At 40.2% G+C, this 24,045-nt stretch overlaps 1 protein-coding gene across 1 annotated transcript; it reads left to right on the top strand.

The window, feature by feature from the left end:
- The first annotated feature begins 2,281 nt into the window (after positions 1 to 2,281).
- Positions 2,282 to 15,185, top strand: LOC139675610 (pancreatic triacylglycerol lipase-like). Its single transcript, XM_071563504.1, has 12 exons — positions 2,282 to 2,330; positions 3,085 to 3,239; positions 3,668 to 3,793; positions 5,818 to 5,952; positions 7,054 to 7,162; positions 8,226 to 8,345; positions 8,563 to 8,682; positions 10,118 to 10,236; positions 11,345 to 11,474; positions 12,441 to 12,552; positions 13,761 to 13,928; positions 15,122 to 15,185. The coding sequence occupies exons 1-12, from the start codon at positions 2,282 to 2,284 to the stop codon at positions 15,183 to 15,185; spliced, it is 1,407 nt and encodes a 468-aa protein (XP_071419605.1).
- Positions 15,186 to 24,045: the final 8,860 nt, after the last annotated feature.

Here is a 24,045-nt window from a genome sequence, read left to right as displayed (position 1 = left end):
TTTTTAAAAAACCCCAAACCACAACACTGTGGTATCCTTGACTAAACACAAGCCTGTACAGAATTAAAAGCAAGATTAAACACAAGTCTGAGGTTCAGACAGACAGAGCTGCAGTCCTGAGTACTGCAGGTCTCCTGGGGACTTGACACGTGACAAGGAAAACGTGCACAATGCTGGAAAGCTCCACATCATGTCCCAGGAGAGAGCCACAGCATCCTGCAAGTCCAGAAATCCAGTCCTTCCCTCTGCTTGCTTCCTGTTCCAGACCACAGCTTCTTCAGGATTGCAGAAACACAGCTGAGCCTTAATTTATCGCTTTCCTTCCCAAAAGCCATCCTTCTTCCAAAGCCTCTGCCTGGGAGGCCACAAGGACCAGAACAGCTCCTCCAGGCACAGAGCAGCCTGCATCCTACTGAGGGGAAGCATCCCAGCCCTGCCCATTCTTCCTGAGGGAGCTGAAACCCAACTGACCATAGCCTAAGGAATTGTCTATTTATGCTGTTCAATCTGTATTATTACAGTGTTGAATAACAGCAGCAGACTAATAATGAAATTTTAACTCAATTATTTTCCAGTTCTTAAATTAAATGGGACTGTTCTCCCCTCTTTTTGAACAAGTGGTAAAACCTGTCAGTGCACTAGGGAGGGCATGTATTGATTCTTCTGTGTCACTGATAGGAACATATCTACAAACTAAAATCCTACTTCAATTAAAGACGGAGCACTGAACTCTAAATCAATATCGTAGGTGGTATTTTAGTAAAAAATAAAATTTCACTACTATTCAAAAAAATAAATTCCACTAGCACAGGTGACAGCAGTGTAATACCTATACACACAGCTGGTATCCATTTGGTCATTCCCAGAGGTGGAGATTAGGGAACGTCAGCTCTGCAAACATACATGGCCATAAAGCCATAAAGCATGGGCAAGCTGACAAAGCTTTCTCAGTGGAGTTAGCTCAGGTCTCATTTCTTCCTGAGTTCTCCTAAAAATAAACAGGTCCAAGGGGTTTGCAGACCTAGTCCTGTTTATTTCTACAGGCTATTTTTTACCTTTTAGTTGATGCATCCAGTCAAACAACCTACTGAGCTCTCTATCATTCCTATATAAACCAGCCATGTCCCAGAGTTTGGGGGGATTTTGTATGTTATTTGTACATATTTCCAGTGTGTTTGCTCTCAGTTCATCACTCAGAGAAAGGCTGTCTCAAAACTTGGGTTACACAGGTAACACAGAAAGGATCCAAAGGATCAGCCAAAGTCCTTCTACATCTACTTATTTCAACAAGGAAATTACAGGGCTACCAGGAGAAGGCCAGGCTCTTTCACTATGAAAGGATTATACCAACCAACCACTAAGAAGTTTTTCAAAAGGGATAAGCCTTTGCCAAGTTGAGCTGATGTCAAGAAATGGGCACAAAAGACCCAGAAACACAGGAACATTCGACATCTGAAGTCACTTGATGCAGGGCAAGGAAGGAGACTAAAAACACTGTCCTTCCCTACTAAATTCCCCCAGTAGATCCTCTATATCCCAATTACACAGCACTAAAAATAAAGGCCTTCCCAGCCAAGACAAGACATACAGATCCACAAAATTCTCTTTAATGTTCCACTACTGATGTGTTGCTGCCTGGGAATTACACAACCTCTGAAGCTCCAATCCTATTCCAGGCTCCAGCACACATGGAGATCTATGTCCATAGGTTTTGGAGTTTACAGAGAAACCAACCACTAAAGCCGTTTTTCAGCTTAGCTATAAACTATAATCTGAAATAAATATTCCTATCTTTCTAGGAACAATTCCAAGGATAAAGCAGACTATAAAAAGTATGCAAAGTTTGCACACTAATGCATGAACCTTCAAGGCTGCATCGTAAGTAGTTCAAGTTTGGGGGTTTTCCTTCTACATTGTCAGGTACGTGGCTTCTCATGACAGAGCAGTATAAAGGGGAATGGCAGCTCACAATATGGTAGACCTTATGCTGATACTAAAAGAGCTACTTTACATCAGATTAGAAGTGCAGCTTCAACAGGACAAAAATCACTCTGGATTTAAGTCACACTTTAGTATATTTATGACGCCACCAGTCTCCAGGGGAGCAAGCAAACACAAAGCCAACTTCTGCGTGTCTCACACACACAGCGGTCACAGATAGATGCTGCAGAGAAGACAGACACACTGCTCACCTTGAGAATATTTAGCACCAGAAAGATAAGTGTGCTTGCTAATCAAGTGGGTTAGCAAATCCTAGCTGCTTCTTTTTCTGCTGTTCTAGATGCCTGGAATTTGGATACTTGCCCTGTTTCTGCTCAGTGCAGCAGAAGGTAAGCATGTGGGGTTAGTATTTATATTGCCTTTCAGTACTGCTATATTTTGTGAGGTATTATTCTATACCATGGTGCCTTAAAACTTGCTGGTTGAGGTTATATGGTTTACTTTCCTATACAAAAACGGTGAGATGAGTGCATGTGCATGTTCTCTTTCCTCTTCTCCACTCTGGAAATCCTACCCTAGGATAAGCAAGAAATGCTGATGTTTCCTATGTCAGAACAAATCTATTGCTCTATTAACCCTAGAGAATTATTTTATGTAGGAAGACCTAGTGATGGAAATGCAGAAAGATCCAGGGGCAACGGTGGAGGCAGTCTAATGAGGGTATAGCTTTATATTCAAAAGAGTCTGGCTTATGTAGTATAAGACTTCTCAAGAGCAGCCAACTGTTCAGAACAGTCTCAATTTAATGCTGATTATTTGCAATATCTTGGCTTGGTGTTAGGAGAAACTTCAGCTTCTTTGCCTTGGGCAAAGCAACAGCTGGGGAAATATCCCCAAGATATGGGACAGGATACCACAGGAGGAACTCCACTGAAAACTTTTTTGATGAGCAACAAGGTGGTTTCTTTCCTTGGGGCAAACTGTAACATCTAAAGATCCAGGAGAGGGCAACTGCTGGTCTTTGCTTTCTGTCAACGGTGAGATTTTCAAGGAACCAAGAGATCCCCCAGAGATGCTCTGAGTTCTGACTATCTGTTCCTCTTCTCTGCTCATTCACATATCATTGATCTGATCATACTACAGGCAAAGAGGTTTGCTATGAGAGGCTTGGATGCTTCACAGATGATGCCCCATGGTCTGGGACCGCAGAAAGACCAGTCCATAAGTTACCCTGGAAACCGGAAAGTATAGACATTCACTTCCTCCTGTACACACGAGAAAATCCTACTGACTTTCAAGTAAGAACTGTCTCAGTTTAAACATTAATAAATCACATGTAAAAACTGTAAATAAACACAGGCTCTGGTTGTGTTCCTGGAAAGAGTTAAAAATTGCTAAACTTCCACTTTCTTCAAGAGACTTCTTCCAGCTTCCCCCTGAGAAGTACTAGGAAACTGAGGATTTGGGGGTATTTTTTTTCCACAGATAAAATGAAAATACTTTAAAAGTATAGTTTTGTGTGCTCTAAGATATGTGTCAAAGCTTGTTTGAATGGAGATATAAGATGTTAAACCCTAATCACGTGAATGCTTGCAGATGAGTTTAACATTGCATAACTTTTAAACACCTGTACAGATAAGCATAGTTCAGGTCTTTGCAATTTTAAAAAACTTTTTACAGAAAGCAGATTGAAAGGTTCATTCGTTTATTATCTACATTCATGTAGGAGGTCTCTGCAGTTGATGAGTCAACAATTGAGAACTCAAATTTTAACGCAAGCAGGATGACCAGATTTATTGTACATGGATTTGTAGACAATGGAGAAGAAGACTGGCTGTCAGACATGTGCAAGGTATGTACCACAGGGTCATCCTGTCCTTGTCAGTTCCTTAGTTTGCATTTATATTTATAAACACATTCCTAAAATTGTCTACTTCTCTGCTTCTAACCAATTTTGCTCATGGTATTTGTAGTGATAAGAAGGGCAAAAAGGTGACAATTTTAAATTTTTACCAAATTAAATATGTAGATTTGCACCTTGAGGAAAATCATGAGGTAAAATCCAGAAGGCTTTTCCCTTTAGTGCAGTAAATGACAACAGGATTTGAATCAATAAGTGTCTTTTTTCTTGTTAAAAGCAACACAAACCCTGGAGTACAATACTGCTTAGGGACTGGGGTGATTCCAGAGATAACTGCAGACTCACAGCTGCTGCATCCTCTCCAGAGGAGAGGCAAGTTTCTAGATGTGGAAAGTCTGTCACAAAGGTTTGGGCTGCCATGTGGGTTTTGGAGGCTGAGGGCCTGTCTTGGCTGACCATTACCAGAAGCAATAAAGCTGCAGAAAAGTACATCCAAAAGGGACCTCAAGGGGAGCATTTCGAACCAAGCTTTCAATCTAAGACTTCCTATGAACACTGAATGTAGTAAAGCACTTTGCTTTATTGATTCTTCTGCTAATTCCACTAATTATTTCTTAACCCTGTACCCATATAAAGTGCAAATCCAGCTTGTGGTTTTCTCAAATGCATCAAACATGCTTCCATTGCAGCTGCAGCTAATGAAAGCTACTAGTGATACAGCACAGAGCAAAATACCAGGTGATGGCACTTTGATAATAACATTTTCCAACAGACCATTAACATAACTACAATATTTCTTTTTTGACTTATCAGAACACTATGAGAAAAAATGTGACTGAAAAAAAGGCATTTCACATGTATTGCATCCCCATTGCCTGCTTTTCTTTGATATTACATGAAAAGGAAAGAAATTAAATTTATTTGGCACTTTCTCTTGAGAAAAAATTATGTTGATTATGACTTTATGAACATTAAGGAATGATTGTTGGCTTTGTTAGTTAATAATTTGTTTAAAGTATCAGAACCAGCTCCATGTTTTCACAATTTTCTGTCTCCCATTTTCCACTCTTAAAATGGAGAGTTTTTCCTGGAAAATCACAGTCAACAAGATAGCTCACAATTTGCTTCAGCTATTCCCTTAAATCTGTGTGATCAATTCTCACAAGGATGTAGAGGCATGAGACAAATCCTTCATCTTTTTCTCCATGATGGTGCCCTATGTTTTATCACAATTCTTCAATTTATTTATATTTAGAAAAAAATTGGCATCTGAATCTTTTTAACAAAGAGTGGAAGAAATTGGATTGCAGACACATGAACCCTCCTATGGGTATCTGTTACTTGTTTTCCTTCTCATTAAGCAATAATCCTACTGCACATTGATTTTTACCATCTCCAACATGGTCAAAGGCATTTCAATTGCCTTTTCTGTCCTTTGCCAGTTGTAACTGAGTTTGGATGGTTTATAATGTCTGAACATAAAACAGAGAAGAATAAATAAGCTTCTAAATCAAAACACTTTTACTGAAACAATCCAGCTCAGTGGAGACAGTAAAGCTTCTGATTCCATGGCAGACAATAAAGTATCTGCCTGCATATACATATTTTCAAATAAAGCCATGACTCTGAAATGAATATTCAAGGACACCATCAGTTTATGCACCCTCTTATAAAAACACATTCCTTTTCTTTAAAATCTGATTCAGAAAAACACTGTTGATTTTTATCATCAAAAACATAAGTTGTAATAGAATTTGAATTAAAGAGGCACTTTTAAAGCACTGAAGTGAAGCAGTACAGGAGCAGAGCTCTTATTTAGTGTTAGACACAAGGGTTGATTGAAAATCGTGAGCACACCCCACTGTGAGCAGGCATGACCACACTTGCTACAGGTTTGGTGCTCAAAATGCTCTCTTACAAGTTCACACCACATTTATGAGCTGAGCTGTAATGAGCAACATGAATCAATTCCATATTGTATTTACCATGGCTTTGACTTTTGCCTTACAAAACAGAGGATGCTTTCTGTGGAAGATGTGAACTGCATCTGTGTAAACTGGAAGAGAGGTGCGAGGTGTCAGTACACTCAGGCATCAAACAACGTCCGCGTCGTGGGCGCCGAAATCGCTTATTTTATAGATGTTCTTGAGGTAAGATCTTCTGAGTATAAACCTATAGCTGTGATACTGATTTGAAAGAAATACAGCTCTGGAACTCTCATGAATGTGGATGCAGCCACCAGAAAACATTGTTTTCTACTCCATGATCATTTCAGAAGTTGTGCTGAAAACAGACCTTTTTTAAAAAATGAGAGAACTGTGTGATAACAGCAGGACCAGCCAATTTAGGGATAGGAAGTTCTGCAAGACATTCCCATAGTACAGCCAAACATTCTGTAAATGTTAACAGATATAAAGTGTTGTAAAATTTTAAACATGCAGAGATAATGGACACAACAAACTGCTTTTTCATGGAGACACAATCTACCAAAACCTACCTAAGGGCTCATAGGAATGCCAGAAAATCAGCTGGCAGTCAGCAGAGGCAGGAGCACAACTGCTTTCAAGGAGCAACACTGGCAGGGGCCGAGCAGGACCCATCAGCTGCCTCAGAGAAAGCTGTGCTAGACAGTACTCCACTCTACTGGAGGTGCCACATGCCCAGTTTTGTAGCCAGCTTCACAAGGGAAGTGATGCTTGGTTTGAAGCCTTCTTATAATCTAATTGCTTTCAACACACATTCCCCACAAAATAACTATAAATTACTAAAACCAGAGAGCATGCTGAGTCTAGGAGTGCTCTGACCCATGTCTCACTCTCCACATCTGCATTGCAGACACTGAATTACTGCCCAAAAAGGCTGAAGGCATCTCTCCTCTCATGTTCTCCTCCAGCTGCATGTGGTGCCCAACCTGCCAGGAGTAACTAAGAGTTCCTACCTGACTTACTTGCAAGCCAGATAAACATTTTGTGAATCTTAACAGGCTTAGAATGCAGAAGAGATACAGAGCCTCTCAGGACAGAACTGTCTAGAGTTATACCAGCCTCCAAAGGAGGGCAGCACCTGAATAAGCAGTTTGGAAAAATCTATGTATTGGACATAAGTGCCTATATCGGCAAACAGGCACTGAAATCCTGTAGGAGTTCCTGAGTTAGTAGTTAAATTAGAAGCAGTTTTCCACACCCTTTTTAGTCTTCCCTGTTGTGGATGAAAACAGACATAACCATTTTCCTTTCCTGCTGTTTTCTCAGGATGAATACGGATACTCCCCAGCTGACGTTCACATCATTGGGCACAGCCTGGGAGCACATGCTGCTGGCGAGGCTGGCAGGAGGAGGCCAGGCATTGGAAGAATAACTGGTAAGCCAGTGATGCAGCCACCAAAGAAAATATTGCTGCTCCTTTTCTCTTCTGATTTTATCCCTGGGCTGCAGTGTAGTCAAGGGTAATTTGAATATTTTAAACTCATCCTTTCCTCACAGTACACCAAGTGCCCTGATAAGTGTGGGAAAACAGTCAGTGCAGTGATTATTTTGCTTGCACATGTGTTACACAGAAAAGGAAATTTTTTAACATGTTCAGCATTTCCAGAGCTTAAATCCATGGGTTTGATCTCCTTATTCATCACACAGGCAGCACCAAGGGCATTGTGCATTAAGCAGGGTGACCTTTCATGCATAAAAGACAGTTTGGGATATTATTAACACAACCCTTTTCTGTTGTTACTTTTCCTCAGGCATTTCAGGCTTGGTGAACCTTGGACTAATAGTTTACAAAATTCTATTTAAAAGCAAACCCAAATGTGCTGCCCAGGGACAAGAAGAGACGCAAATATAAGGTAGCAAAAAAAGTGCAGTTTGCAAGACTTTACCAGCTCCTGAAGTTGCTGCAGCAATTTGGGAAGCAAATTAATTCCATTTTCTGCTAGGCTCAAAATCTAAGCTCATAACTTCAAAACTAGATGTTTTCCCGAAAATCTGAGTGGAGCCAGAAGTAGTCAGGCAGATTACACCTCCAAGCACATGGGGTACTATCAGCAGAAATTCCTCTTTGAGTACTCTTGAAATCACACAGATACATCAGTTTTATGGGATGCAAACACAGCAACCTCAGTTTGAGCAATATTATTAAAGGGAAGCTCAATTAAGAAAAAGAGTTATTTCTAAGTGTTGACATTCAATATTGATGTGAATAGGCTTCACACAGGTAACCCTTTTGATTCCTGGGAGAAAGCCACTTGGTAAGAGAGAGCACACATCTTCATTTCATTGATGACTGTATTACTTAGCTATATGGAACCATAGGCAACTCCATGTGTGACATTCATTACACATTCATTATATATAATCAATCAGTGTTATATGAAATGATTTGACATCTACTTCTCTTTATCTGTACTTAACACTAGTTTTTTTTCTTTCAGGACTGGACCCTGCTCAACCTTATTTTCAAGGCACTCCAACTGAAGTCAGACTGGATAAATCTGATGCAGACTTTGTTGACATTATCCACACAGACTCAGCTCCCACAATCCCCAACTTAGGTGAATATTCAGCTCTACTGTATTAATACTGAATTATTTATGCCCTGTGGCACTTAAGTATTCTAACTGTATCTGAAGACACAGAATAGACACACCATACTGGTCACTAACAGCTCATATCCTAAAATACCATGCACAGACAAACTTGAAGCCAGCAGCTACAGGTGTGAGACAATATTAATTTAAAACATGCTTACCAATATTTTAAATGCTTCAGGTTTTGGCATAACTCCAGCTATAGGACATCTTGACTTCTATCCAAATGGAGGAAAGCAAATGCCAGGGTGTGGGAAGAACCCCGTGTCACAGATTGTAGATCTCGATGGCATCTGGGAAGGTAAGTATGCTGATTACATTGCAAATTGAGGGGAAGGTCAGCCCAGCAGTGTAGCCACTTATGTCTCCCTAATTCAGGTGTTCTGCATTAGCTCTTGGTGTGTCCACGGCAACAGCAGCTGCAGAGAGCAGCAAAACTATTAATAGGCTCCAAACACACAATTTTCCAGAGCTCATTAAAAAAATAAACAAGACAAAGGGTTTGCCTCTGGAAAACATGTCTCCTCTAAAGTATCTAATAGCAGAAACAAAAGGCACTGGAACTGTGCCAAGAAATTCAGACGGGTCTGTAGCACATATTGTGCTTTGTGTCCACTTGTGCAGCAGCAGCACTGGTGGAGCAGGGCAAGGATGTTCACTGCTACTCCTGTCAGTGTATCTTCAGCTGAAATTCTGAGATGGAACAATTAATCGAATTATTAAGTTACTGATTACGATTTGAGTTGCATTGGAACGATGTCACTGTGTCTATTTTTAGCCAGCTAAAAAAAGATTGGCACGTAGCTGGTCAAATACACTGTTCTTTGTTGTTTCATATGGCTCTAATAAAATCTCTAAGTATTAGAACATTTCTGTGCCTATAAAACTAAACTGCACATATGTTAAAAAAAAATAAAAAACCCACGAAGAATTCTGTTGTGGAGATTTTTCAATATATTGTCTGGGCTCTTTCTTACACTACTGCAAACACTTTAAACTGTGGGGATCTGTGAACTGATTTGAGATAACTAGCCTTTTACTCCAGCTTTTATTCAATGCAGCTGGAGGCATTACTTTTCCTTTCTTCCCCCTCCCCCCCCCCTTTTTTTTCTTGATAAACTTGTTATTAATAGTGGGGAATTTAAGCACAAAGAAATAAGTGCGCCATATATGATCTTCTTTTTAACCTAAAGATAGAAAAATAAAGGCAACACAAAGGGAAATAATATATTCATTATTTTAATTCTAAGAGTCTCCCTTTCTCAAGCACCCCCCAAATAATAATAATTTTGTTTTGAAGTCCTCAGCTGGATCAAATCAGCATTGCCCTAGGAAGTTCACTGTTAAACACTTTTCATTTGGTTTTCTTTTGTTATGGTAATGCAACTGTTGCCTACAAAAGCCCTACTTCATGCAGTTCTCTTTTCTATTGTTAAACTCGGTCAGACTGCTTGAATAAGTGCTTTTTGGGGGACAGGGGCTGGGCTGAGCTGCACAGTCAGTGTGCACAAAGCATTTCAAGTTTGCATTTTATACCTGTTGAGCCAGTGACATTCCTTAGGGCATCGATTCATCCGGAGTTAAGTTTCCAACCTTATGTTTGATACTCAGGAGTTGTGATGAGGCTTTCGAGGAGGAAGGATGCACCCCAAGGACATGGCAAGGGCTGTGCTGGTCTTTTTTCTAGACTGGTAATGGAAAGGAAGAACTAACCGGGGAGCATCTTTTTTTCACAGGAACTCGGGACTTTGTGGCTTGCAATCATTTGCGGAGTTACAAGTATTACTCGGACAGTATCATCTACCCTGATGGATTTTTAGGCTATCCTTGTGCTTCATATGATCTTTTTCAAACAGTAAGTATTTCTCAGAGCCTCAGGATGTGCCACATTGAAAATAGGGGCTTTTATCTATGCATCTGAAATTCAGTTTATTTGTGTTAGCTTACACCCAACGAATGCATCTGTAAGAGAAGTAGCTGCCAGACATCTTAAAATCTTACAGCTTGTGCAGATGACCTGGGTCAAAGTAGGAAAAGGCAATAACAGAACAGGGACATGATGTGGCTGCCCTGAGGTACTGCTGGAGCTTTTGTGGTTTCCCCAGGCCTGCTCCTCTGCATCAAACTGGGCAATGGGTAAGGACAGGCTGTCCCTGTAATGGCCAAATGTATTTACCAAGCAGCAAGGGTAAATTCCAGTACTGTAGCAGGTAAGCTTCCAAACCCAGCTTGAGTTCCTTATTTTTAAAGCAACAAGAAGTAAAATGGTATGAGATAACCTGATGGGGTCAGTCCATGATGGAAGTATTTTGGTGCTTGAAGATGGCCCCCGGAACAAACAATGGGTTATGGACCAAGGTCAGGAAGCCCTTCCCTGTCCCAGGATGGGACACACAGAATTACAGCACAAGAGTAGCAGAGAGGTCACAGGCTCATCATATCCTACAAGCAGCACAGACACAGGTATAAACTTACACCATGCTTAGATCGACCTTTACACATCCTGAGCAGGTGACAGAGATCACACTTCTCAGATTGCTTTGGGAGAAGGTGACTTCCTGCTCTGTCACATCCCAGAAAGCTGCTTTCATGGCAAAAATGAAGTTTGTTTTCAAGATAAAGCCTTTCTTGGCCCAACCAGAAGCTGTAAGGAGACATCCTTCTTTCTCATCAGGTGGAGGGAAGGACATGTGTCCTCCCTGCTCCAGTTCAGGACTATTCAAGGTTGCCACTGATGCAGATGGATTGAGCTAAATGGCCCAAGAGAAAACACAGGGCCCTGGAAAATCAGAGCCTTTTAGAAAGTTAGTTAATTTATATGATCTTTCTCAAGTCATAAAAAGCATTACTTGAAATCTGTTGCTGTGACACAGGACTGGTTAGGTGGGTATATTAAAAATATGACTTTTTTTTTCTTGGTTGGCTGGATTAATGTTATTAATAGATATATTTGTTTTCACTAGGGAAAGTGTTTTCCATGCCCACAAGAGGGATGCCCAAATATGGGTCACTATGCAGATAAATTCAAAGGGAAATTTACAGGGGGATTCCTGAAACTTTACCTGAATACTGGAGAGGCCAGGGATTTTCCTCGTGAGTTTTGATTCCTTCCATTGCTACCTACTCCTTGTAAAAAAAATATTTAAATTTCCTGCTTTACAATCAATGTTAACAAATTAAGAGATCTCATCACAGTGCAAAGTCTCTTCAGTTCTTCATGCTTTTTCCTCTTTGCTCCAACACCACTGCCCAGTTTGGGGCCCTCAAGTGCACAGAAGTTGTTGTCAAACCATATTGTCCAGTGGAAGTTACTGACATATTTGGTGGACTGCACTACAAGGTCCAAGGAGAAGGAACGATGGGCAATGTACCCATTGAAGCAAGGGAGTTCATTATTAAGTTGTATGAAAATTACAATCACAATGTCAGTGGTTGAATGCAGGAATGGGAGTCCAGAGAAGCTGGGAAATCTCCACCTTTGGAGGTGTTCCAAACTCCACTTGACAAAGGATAAGAGCAAGTTGATCACAGCTGGCCTGGCTTCAAAACTGGATAGATCAAACCACCTCATTTACAACCTCAGTTATCCTAAATGTCAGCTCTCAAAACACAGTTCTTTCTTCACCTTTGCAAACACAGATCAGAATCTTCTTAAGATGTTTTTGCTTATTGCACACTAAAAGAAAATACCCACCCACAAAAATTACTTTCCTTGAGTTTCAGAATTCTTTTACACTGCTTAGATTCTGTCTTGATTCCTACACCATCTTCTTTCCAGCATCACTGTGTATTAAATCCTCCATGGTCAAAAAGCTAAGATCTATATTGCGTTTACTATCGTAGGGACTATTTTGATTTTTTTTCTCTCCCAGAAAGTAACTCAAATATCTGTTTCTCATGATGATCTCATTGGGCATAATGGCAGATCTGACTCACTATTTTCTATCTTCTGCTTTCAACTACAGTGTATAGACAGGAAAAAAAATAAACCAACCTTTAATATTTTAGAGACTGTTTCTCCCTGGGTACAATCTAATTTACTGTATTTCTTGTGTGTAGTTTGGAGGTACAAAATAACTGTGACCATCTCTGGAAGGAGTAAAGTAAAAGGATATGTAAATGTTGCCCTGTATGGCAGTGATGGGAACACAAAGCAATACCAGATCACCAAGTAAGTTAAAAATTCAATAGAAAAGAAACTTCTCTTCTAGAATATTTGAATCATATTTTTAATTAATAAAGCTCTTTAAATTGATCTTTTTTTAGCAGTCAAATTCTACCACTGATGTAAATGCAGAGATAGTCACTTGCTCTAGGTTTACACTTGAAGGGAAAAGGTTAAAATGCAGTCTTTTAAAAAGCTGGAATTTGGTGCCACTTGCTTGCTGTTCCACTAAGGACTGACTGGACCTGCATTAGCAGAATTCTGATCTTTTGTCTTTCACAGCCTTGTGAAGTGTTGTTGCCCCAGCTGCTTTCAGCTGAAGTTACCTTATGATTTACCATACAAAAATCTACTTTTTGTTGCTTACAACTTTTCCTGTTTACTCTGAAGCCACTTCCTTGCCTCATGTGTTTTATTTGGTTTTTTCTTGTTTGTTCCAACTAAAATATTTGAATTTATGAAAAATATGGAGAAGGCATTTTGATGTGAGGTTTGGATTTAATTTTCTTGGTTTGTTACTTTATAACTATGTCGATTCTACCTTTCCAAGGACTTCAGTTCCTCACACCAGCAGCAGGTGTTTGCCACGAGTTGATCCCAGTTTACATGCAGATCTGACAGCACAGGATGCACTCCAGCCCTCTCTAGCTGCCATTTGTAGGACTGTATCAATACAGTAGCTGGATGTGAACTTCTTTTTTTTTCTCCAGCAAAACCTGCTCTAACCTACCAGGCATCACTATGGATCCAGCACAGAAACAAAAAGACAGAGTGATTTCGTCCTGTCTCTCATTACTTCCACTACTATAAGCCTTTTAATGTGGAGGGGAGTAAACATCCTCCTTTGAAGGCAAAAAAATGAGGGTGCAAAGATAGGGGAGGAATAAAAGTCCTGTCTCTTGTTTATGTGCATAAAATCCCCTTGTCTACAGAAGCAACACAGAGTGAGCTCTGCCATCTCAATGGGGATTATCCTCTAACTGGGTCCTCACTGTGAGGAGTGACTGCAGCATATCAGCCCCACCTGCCTCTGAAAAACACTGATTTGGGATGAATTGTCAGAAAATTGGCAGTAATGTTGTTACCACATTATATGATAAATATTGTCTCTCTGCTAACTTTCTACTCACTATCACCACCAAGCCATTGACAGGACTGGTAATTAATAGTAAATGCTGGCACATCTAACATCCATAAAATGTGATTTTTCACAGGGGAACCCTCAAACCAGACAACACTTACACAGCCTACATTGATGCAGAAGTTAATGTTGGAAAAGTTACAAAGGTTAAATTTCTTTGGAACAACAACCGGATTAACCCAACTTTTCCTAAACTAGGAGCTTCAACTATCACAGTAGAACCTGGACAAAATGGAACAAAGTAAGTATATCCATTGTGAAAAACTTGAAAGTTACTTGAGAAGAGAGGTGACAAAATTATAAATGGACTGAAAGCCTTTTCACAACAAACACGATTTAAAGAAAAAAGACTCTCAAGAAAATCTTTTATTTCCTTCCTTTCAAAATACTGTTCATCCATAGTTCAATTCACTACTACCACTTCAACCCTTGGCCTTAAATAACTTGAAAGAAAAATTTAAAACCTTTCCAGGCTTTAGAAAAGTAATCTTGCTGTGTAACTCTCTGGGTGAGAAAAATGAGTGCTGGCTTGGATTGTCAGCATCATTCTTGCCAAGCTCCACAAGAACTGCTTATTTCTGTGTCAGATTCACTGTCAGCTGGAGCCAGCAGAAGTATTCCATTGACAGTGATGATCCTTGAGGTCATGACTGGCAAAAGAGGATGGTGACAATAAGCCTACCCTTCCAAAGAGGAGGGCTAATACTTGCAACTTGCACCTAAAGTCTATATATGAAGTAGAGGGAAAGAGGCTAAAACTGATTGCTCTGGACATCATCAAATATGGCTTGGATGTTCAGATTATAGAAGTATAATTTACTGATCCAGTTTAACTAATTTCCCTGGACTTTAAATAGTGAAGTCCCTCATTTGCTTGAGCAGTTATTTTATTTTATCCACCTCTTGGTTTGGTATCTAGAGCGGGAGGTGCAGTGTAAGTTTTAGACCCATAGACAAATACAGAGTTAAAATTCCATCACTTGAAGGACAACATGGGAGATGGAAACAGTTTCAAGCAAAGTGAAATGATTACAGTCCAGCACCACTTTAACTTACCTTAAAGCAGAGGTTCCAAGTCCATTTGTATCTATTCACCAAAGCACATTGCTGCCAAAGTGTATTGCTGTAGGTAGGAACTCACTCCTCTACTGACACATGGCCTCTGCACAAGTAGTTGTGGCCATCTACATAGTGATGGTAGCACAAAATATGGAAAAATAATAAATAAAAAAACCTGTAAAATTAAACAGGCAGTGAAGCAGAATGAATGCAGTCTATCAGTGCTTTCCCCAGTAGTAATAGTTCAAACTCAGAGGCTCAATTTGTTCTGTTCAGTTGTGTCAAATGACAAATCAGGTTCAACTTATGCTAAAACAAATATAATCTCAACAAATGCTGACAACTCAAGGTGCTTGTGTTTATTTTTTTCCTCAGATACCGTTTCTGTGGGTCAGAGAGAGTGAGGGAGGATGTTCTGCAAACTCTTACTGCTTGCTAATAGCACAGATGGATGCCCCAAACCTTGCTACCAATAAAAGCTACTCATACACAAAACACTGGAGTGTGCAGTTGTAATACTGGCAATATACATGGGGGGTTTGTTTGTTTGGAGTTTGTTTGGGGGTTTTGGGGTTTTTTTTTTTCCTGTTTTGGGGGGGTATTGCTTTTTTGTGGGTTTGGTCTTTTTTATTTTGGGGGGGTTTTGTTTGTTTTGTGTTGGGTTTTTTTGCTAGTTTGAGAGACAGAAGTTAAGTCTGTGGATACCTCTCTATGGACAGAATTTTTTTGAATAGATTTAGCAGGGAATGAGCCAAAGCCTGTTGAAGGATACCCCATCCTTTCAGCCTGTTTTGAAATAATTTCTAACCAGAGAAGGAAAGGGGGCAGGTAACAGAATCTGGATAGTGGCTCCTGGGCAGTGCCCAAAGAAAGCGGACCTGCTTGTGAGTACAAGAGCAGTGGATTAAGCAAACTAAAGTTCTTAACCAACTGAAGGCTAAGTCTAGAATTAGCATGAGATAAAAGATAAGAGGGGAGGGTGAGTGGTTACAAAACAAGGACAGAAGTTTAATTTTAGTTACCTGTGAGAGAACCAGTGAATGTGACGGAGAATTGGGAATATGTTTTGTGGTGTTAATACTGAACTGAACTTCTAACATGCCCCCTCCCTGGAAACGTTCAACGCCAGACTTGGGGCTTTGAGCAATCTTGTCTCATCAAAGGTGGCCCCGCCCAGGGCAGGTAGGCTGGAACTAGATGGTCTTTAAGGTCCCTTCCAAGCCAAGCCATTCTAGGATTTATATGATCTAAACAAAATTGTTTTGAGAAATCTGCTTAGAAAATGTCAAATGTTAGTGAAGTTTCACTGAAAAGCTTTTAATCATAACAATCTCCAAAGTATCCTGAAATCCCTTATGCTGTGCCTCAGCCTTGAACAAAACTGCTGGGTGATGTGGTCAAAATAGGTAATGCAATAAGGCAGTCACTTCTTTCCATGCTTTTTGATAAAGAGATTGAGCTGAGTTGTGGAGAGTTCACAAATTCATTTCTGCCCCCATGCAATCCTGTGTCAGCTCCCTCCCTCCCTGCTGGAGAAGCTGGCTGGATCTCCTCTGCTGCCAGAAGTCCATCCTTACAGAGAAAAAACCCCATAGAACTTCTGGAGATCTACCACTACAGAGATCTACCTGGGGACCTTTTCTGCAGTTTCTCCTGAGGTTCCCCTGACTGGGGCACTCTGCTCTTTCTGCCTCTCTGGTTGGTCTTCCCTCCCCCAGAACATCTTCTCCTGAAGAACATCAACCCCTCAGCAACGCTTTAGATTCCCTGTACAGTGCTGGAGGTTGAAACCAAGTTATCCTGTGTTGGAGCACTACTCTTCTAATATAGAAAAAAAATAGACTTTTTTCTTATTCAGTGCATTCTGCCATCTCTCAGAGGGAGATGGGGACTGTAAAGAATGGGGAAGAAACCAACAGCAGTGAAGATAAGCAACCTGTGGACATGCTCTGAGCTGGAGTAAGTTGCTTATGTAAAAGCCAAATTGTTTCTTGCTCTAACACAACTGAAGATAATATCCTCCAGCAATTTCAGTTTTAGTCAGAGATGTGCAGGATGCTTTTATGTTTAAAAACTTTCTAAATTGCACTTGTGCTTCTTGTTCAGATTAAAAGGCACTATTTGGTTCAGATTAGATATAAGGAAGAAGTTTTTCAGTATAAGAGTGGTAAAACAGTGGTACAGGTTAGCCTGATGGGGGGGAGATGCCCCATACCTGGAAACATTCAAAGCTCAGATGAGCTCTGAGCACCCTAGGCTAGATGAAGCTGTACCTGCTCATTTTAAGAGGGTTGTTGGCCTAGATGACCTTTAAAGATCAATTCCAACCCCAACTGTTCTATGATTCTTCCCAGTTTTGCTGCCTCAGGAGCACAGTATGAACCAAATCTTGATCTGCAGGACCTCTGAGTCTGAAACCTTACCCTAGGTAGGCTAAAGTAGGGCACGTATTTACATGTATAGGAATTGTTAAAGGACACTGCCCTTGCTGTGCTGTCATAGATGTGTGGGGTATTCAAATGCCAAGCCAATTTCTTCTCTCAAGGGGACAGAATGGATGATTCTTACCTGAATGGTATAACTTGATTATTTCCCTTGCTACATTTCTTCTCTCTCTGTGCAACAAGGGTCTTTGCCTCAGCCCCTGTGTGTTTTCTTCCCAGCCTACACCGTCCAGGAGGATGTTAATAAGCAGACACTTATTTTGGTTCCAGTTTATTCTATATGTGGTCAGCCTTATAGTGGTAGAATGATACAGTCAGGCTTAATAAATTCAAGGATGTGAATTATTTGTCCTGCGTCAGGCTGTGCTAAATCCAGCTCTGTGTTGCTCCTGCAAAGCCCCACTTGGCTCTCTATGGCTGCAGCTGGGGAGGAAGAAGAGGGTCCAGTCACAGGACTCCAGAGGCTTCCACATTTCCTTCGTGTCATGCAGTGCTTGGAGGAACACACAGACCCTGTGCAGGAAGATAAATAGTGACAGGTTTACACACAGACACAGGAGCACCTGATGCTGGGTTTTCATGTACCCCACACTCCTTTGACATCACCTACTTCCTTCTACCCTCACTATTTGTCTCTTCCAGAATTTGCCTTCCTGGTCTGAGTACCTCCTGCTGAGGAAACCTCAACAGGGTTATTAACTTCCTAACACTGCAGAAGAGTTTCTCCTTTGTCTTTTGTTCCATTACCTTAGTACAATCTGATTCTTGCCTACACAATTGTTTTGACAGTTAGGATATTCTCAGCATTATCCCTTGCCATAGCCACTCCAGCAGCCCATGTAATTTTAACAAACACCTAACAGAATCAAGACGTTAAAGTTGACAATAGCATAATAAAAAATCTCCTTTTAATAATGAACTGGAGCTGCCGTCATCTTGTAGCAGAGCAAAATCTGCCCCCTCCCCCCCCCCACCTCCCAGAACACTTTACAAAGCTATTACATAAAATGCAATGTTAAATGAACAACAAATTACTTTCCCTTTAGCTAGCTTTTAATGCTAATGGTGCTATTTATTCCTGACCTTTTGAAATATTAGATTTTTTAAATGACAACATAAAAAGAATTCTTGTTTGAAAACGCAAGCGACTTTAAACCACATGTTATTGCTTGTAAGTATAGCGTGCACATGCATCATTCATTTCAGTGTCCCATTTATGGCTAATTGGTATATATTTCAGTTGACATATATTGTTCTCCTGCAAACGTGTCAAATTCCTTAACGATGTCGGTGACAAAAGCAGAATGCTTGAGATATATAAATTATGCTCTTTAACATATAATCATTCTTATCTATTGGGAATGCTATTTGTGACAAATCATGTTCAAAAATACACACTAAATTGATTTTTTTTAAACTTTAATATCACACCGTTCATGGCAAGTCTTTGATTGAATCCTTAAATGTAGAAATGTTTTGATTTGTATCTGCATCATTTCATAGCTTTTGAAAAGCTCACTTTATTTATTAAAGGAAGAGTAGCACAGCGAGGATCTTAAAATGTATCTTTTGTTATCAGCATAAGAAAACAAATGGGCTATAATTGTGGATATAGAGTGAGTAATTTGGTGAAAAATGCTTTTTGCTGTAGTTTAGGTTTTATAATTCCTGCCAGAAATTACTATTATTTTGTTGGTGGGCAGCATAGCAATCAGAATTTTAAATATGGGAACAACTTGGGCCACGTATTTTCATTACATTTTAGATTACAGTGTGTGATGCGTTTTTCTCCTATATTACAAACATATGAGAATAATAAGAAAAATTTGAAGATTTCATGTGACTCTAATTATTACTGAGATATACCAGCACTCATTGTTGTCTTTAGACAATGCTGTCCACAGTCATTACTTTGCTCCATAAATCAGTAGGATAATGAGGTTCTATCTTTCAAGAAATATTTGAGTGTATCTTAATTTGGCATTGATGAATTCTCCTTCCTGAATCCCTTGAGGGTTTTTTTAATCTAGTTTGTCATAATAGAGCTTTCATCACCTAGCCACAGATGACAGTGTTATGTACATGTATTTATTTTCATACCTTCCTGGGATGTGTCCTCAGAGGCTGCAAATAGGAATTTTATGATGTTATGCCTTGAAGGTTAGTTTTTCCTTCATCTGAGTGTAAATCTCAAGATATTTTGCCACACCCTCATATTTCAGAAATATATATTATGTATGGTTGTATTTAACTGTGGAGAAACCAGGCTAAATTTGTCAACATCTTGTTACTGATATAAACTGGCAACAGTTTATTTGACAAAAGAAATATTTACTTGAAGAAAACACCATCTTTTGCCAAAGAAATTACCTGTATTCAAACACCCATTTTTTTCCTCTTCAAACCCTCTCAAATTTGGAGGCAAGAATAGGGTAAAATGTATCTCCTTTCTTAATTGGTCAAAACAGGTGGCTTCAGAGGGCAGAGGAAGAAAGGGGGGGTGTCAGTGTGATGTTTCTCAACCCTGAATGAAAAAACTAATAGTGACCTCCACGGCACTTACTTCTAAACTGTTCCCATACACAAACAGAAGCAAGAAGCAAAGTACTCTTTAAATCAGTCTAAATGTTGTATTCAATTACACAATAACAATTGAGTGGCTACTACACTTGCTGGCACCTTGAAGACATATATTGAGACCCAAAGACACAAGGTGCATTCAAGTCCCTCTCTGTGCTATGGCCCATGGAATTATTCTTGTGGCACATATTCTATGAAAAATCTTACCTTTAATTGCATTAAGTAGATAATGGCTTCACATCTCACCAATTAGGGAGGTAAATGGGAAAAAACTGGGATCTAAACCTCCACAGTAATGCACTTCTTCACATAATAATCTATATTATTAAAGTTTTTAATATAATTTGTATAACCTAAGAGTCGCTCTCGTGAAAAATAACAGCAATGAACATTACTGGTAGCTTGGGTGCCTCGGTTTGGGGTGTGCAGTTCCAGAGGGTGGATCCCCCTGGGAGTCCTGGTCATGCCCTTTGGAAGTGAGGTCTCCCCTGAGTGCAGTCCATCTCTCTGAGAATAGATTCTTCATTAAAAAAGAATATAGTCATTACCTGAATTCTGTGGGATGCCAAACACAGAACAAGCACGTGTGTGTCCTGCCTGAGACGATGGAAGAGCAAAACCGTCCTCTCCTTCCACACGAAGCCCTGTTTGCTGTCCACAGCCTGAGGCAGACTACAGAAACTTCCAGAGGAACTGCTTAACAATCAACGAAACAAACTCTTGGTTTAGACTGACAACTTTTTCTGTGCTGTCCTTAATTCCTTACTCAAACACCAACCACCTGGCTTTTGATGAGGGAATAAAAGTCATCAGGAGAGAAATGGGAAGGAGGTTCTCCATCACCTGCAGCTCTCATCAAGACACTCTCAGGCCCTCGGGGGAGGGGAGGGGTGGTGGTGTCTCTGGCCTGACCTCTTATCTCTCTCCAGCATTTCTCATCTTCCCTTGGCTTGCAGTTTGGAAATCAGTGTGTGGGTCCATTTTATACCCCTGCAGAGGCACAGCAAACTCAGTGGGGAGTCAGAGGGGAGAATGTGTTTGCTCCCTCTGCACCCTCATTCTGCAACCATCCATCTCCAAACCTGCACCTCCCACAGAACACAGGGAGGATTTGGGAGAGGAGGCTTCTCCCTTCATTAAAGAGAGACTGGAGATCCTCAAGCCTTTGCTTGAATTCCAAAAGGCATTAAAATATCTTTGCTGGGTCATGAAAATCAGCCTCTTCCCTCCCACTGAACCTGAATTACAAACCTTCTGCAGTGCCTGTGACAGAAAGGGCATTGAAGGGCAGCTCCTGGCAGGACTGTGCCATCTCTTGTTGGGGCTGAAGGGATGGCAGCACAGCAGCAGAAAGGAGTGTATTTTTCTTGCAACAGACCCTTGTTGGGGATTAAAAACTTCTTTTTAATCGAGGAAAATGTTAAGAGTGAAAAGAAAAGTGACTGCACTAAAGAGTAATTCTCCTTTTGACCCACAGAGAAAGAGGTGCCTAATGAAAAGATATGATCACGGACAGTGTGAAGATAACTGTCTGATCAGATAATGGAATTGTTTTCAGTGATAAGAATGAATCCATTACTAATGCAAATAACGATAATAATTATAATTTGCAATACAGTAAAAATCACCTAGTCTACCTCCTCCTCTGACAGGAGACTGTATAATAAATTATAGGCTGAGAAAAAAAAATCAAAGGGATAAAGGTTAAAGGATTAAAAAAAATTCTGAAACTTAAATGCTTAACAGGGAAGTCAAGACCTGAAAGCAGAAATTGGTGCTATTAAATAAAGCAATTGTGAAGAATGAGATATTATGGAATTGATTAACAAACCAGGAACCAAGCATTTCCTCATATCGCTGCCTCTTGTCACAAATTTCAATAATTCTGAAAGAACAAAAAATTAAGAGTTGGCATATAACAAGGAAATTAATTATTTCAATGTAGGGGAATATGCTAATAGTACTCTGGGAAGATGAATATAACTTAACACACAAAAAAACCCGAAGGTTCAACAAATTAGAGGAGTTTCATCAGTTGCTTTTGCTTTGCTTTGGTATCCAGAACAGGTCCAGCTGTTCCATCACTCCCAACCAGGACTGAACCCTCAGACTGTGCACATCTACAGGGCAGATCTTTCAGGGTTATCTGGGCACACCAAGATGCTCATACCAATTCCATAATCTTTGTTCATGTGAAGGATTTGGGGTATGAAACAGTGTGAAAAATGCTCAATTTCACCTTTGGAGCAGTAGAATAGGGCAGACAAAACAAATCTTGTGTGTATAGTTTGCACTACAGTGGAGCTGTTTTCTTGTTTACAAAAATTCTGCTTTTTCTTTTGGTTATTCAGTGAGGAAAGAGTGATACATAAGGTTTATCCTTCACTGTTGGCATCACACCAGTCATATGGTTTTAGGGGATGGAGCATGAGAATCTATCAAGGGATCATGTGATTCTTCCACACCCATTCAATTTTGTGTAAAATGAAGCTATTAAGTGACTGTGTATAAAGCACTGTCTTCCAACACCCTTCATTTAGACCTTTGTTTTCCAAGGACAGATTGTCCCATAACAGCCACACAGAAAAGCCAGCAGGTTTAATGACAGGGGAGACTTGAAGAGCAGAAATGCTGACACCTAGTCAAAAGTAGGGGTGACTACCAGATTAAATTAGTCTTCAGCCTCTGAGCGGAGCCTGATTTTCTGTGGTTGGAGTATTTTCTTGCATTTAAAATTCACACTATAAAGCTCAATGTATCCTGCTTAAACTTCTCCAGCAAGTCATTCCTGAAGATAGAGGTTTCTCACCCTCTTTGAAGTTCATTGTTGCAGCATTTTTCATGTAGCTGAAAAGCCAAAGGTACTTCAGGTCAGCAAGGTCTAAGTAGTTTCTCAGAACTTCCACAGTACAGCAGTTTAAGGAAAATGCTTTAACAATGTCAATTCTAAAAGCAAAGTGAGTGCAAAACTCACAGTCTGTTTCATAACCATGACTTGTGGTTACCTCATAAGTGCAATTTATCAAAAACACGCCCAGCTAATATAACATTAACTGCTGTAACCAGCTCCTGAGGTTCAAGCACTCACCCTTCAGCTTGCACACAAGGCCTCTAATCAGTGTTTGCAAAAGTCGTAAGCACAACATGCCTCAACTCCCCACATCACATTTCATTGTTTGTCGATGCTTCACCAGGGCTGTTCCATAGTGGGATGTACCCAAGACAAGCCCTCCATGAGTGTCCACACAGGACAACTTTGGCATGAGTTTCCAAATCTCCTTCCAGCAATAAGATGCTTATCTGCAAGAAACCAGGAGCCACTGTCTCATCCTCAAAGCTGCCAACAGAGCCATAAAAAAAGATCACAGGTCTATAAAACGTGATTGAAAGACCCGGGGTTTAATTAAAGAATTACATTCAGGGCATGCATGAAACTAATCTTCAGATATGTCAAAAGCTGTTAGAGCAGGAATGGGATGAAATGTTCCCATGTTCTCTAGGGGTAGGGCACCAGAGGGAGTCAAAGCAGACATTATATAAGACTTCAGATAGATGAGGATAGTGAAACACGAAACAACTGCTCAAGCACCATTGCAGCATCAGAAGGTTTAAAACCAGACTAAACAAAAGTTGGGAGTAATTGAGGCAGAACTAATATTGTTTTGCAGCAGGACAGTGAGACACCATTGATGCCTGAGGTCCTTTCCAGCTAGATGGATCTCCTGTGATGCTCTGACAGAGCTGCAGTTGCAGTCTGCAAAATTACTGGATGGCTTTTCATAGAGATGGAGAAGAAATAAGGGAGAAAATTGGAATTACTATATACAACCTGACTCTGAAGGAAAGAAATGAAAATTCCTCTGTGGGATGTGGTCAGCGTAGTTTGTCAACAACCCCTCAGTCCTGTGGCACTCTTGATTAGTGTGTGGTACTTTTTGATTTTCAATCTCATGTGTTTCATCTCTATGACGAAACAAAATAACTACAACAGTAATTTAAATGTTTTTGGAACACCCTCTATCACGTTACCTGATACTTCAACTGCCTTACACAATTATCAGACTGAAACACTGACCTTGTGTGTTGGGTTGAGTGGCAAAATGCCAATGCCCAACACAAACAGAAAGGGTCTCCCCCCAACCAAGGGAAGAGGAGAGAGGGAAAAAAAAACAACAAACCAACCAAAACTTGAAATACCAAGCTTCTTACATTATACAAAAGAAAGACAATTAAAAACAGAATATGATATAATACATATATATACAAATGTGAGAA

This window comes from Pithys albifrons, chromosome 9, assembly GCF_047495875.1.
Source record: "Pithys albifrons albifrons isolate INPA30051 chromosome 9, PitAlb_v1, whole genome shotgun sequence".
Taxonomy (NCBI): Eukaryota; Metazoa; Chordata; class Aves; order Passeriformes; family Thamnophilidae; genus Pithys; species Pithys albifrons.
This window is presented reverse-complemented; position numbering and strand designations above follow the sequence as displayed.

What these genes read in the sequence shown, in the direction of transcription:
- LOC139675610 (XM_071563504.1), top strand. Translation starts at nt 2,282, where the DNA reads ATGCCTGGAATTTGGATACTTGCCCTGTTTCTGCTCAGTGCAGCAGAA. An exon ending in TCTCGATGGCATCTGGGAAG is followed by an intron (nt 8,683 to 10,117) that starts GTAAGTATGCTG and finishes TTTTTTTCACAG; the next exon opens with GAACTCGGGACTTTGTGGCT. An exon ending in AAGCAATACCAGATCACCAA is followed by an intron (nt 12,553 to 13,760) that starts GTAAGTTAAAAA and finishes GATTTTTCACAG; the next exon opens with GGGAACCCTCAAACCAGACA.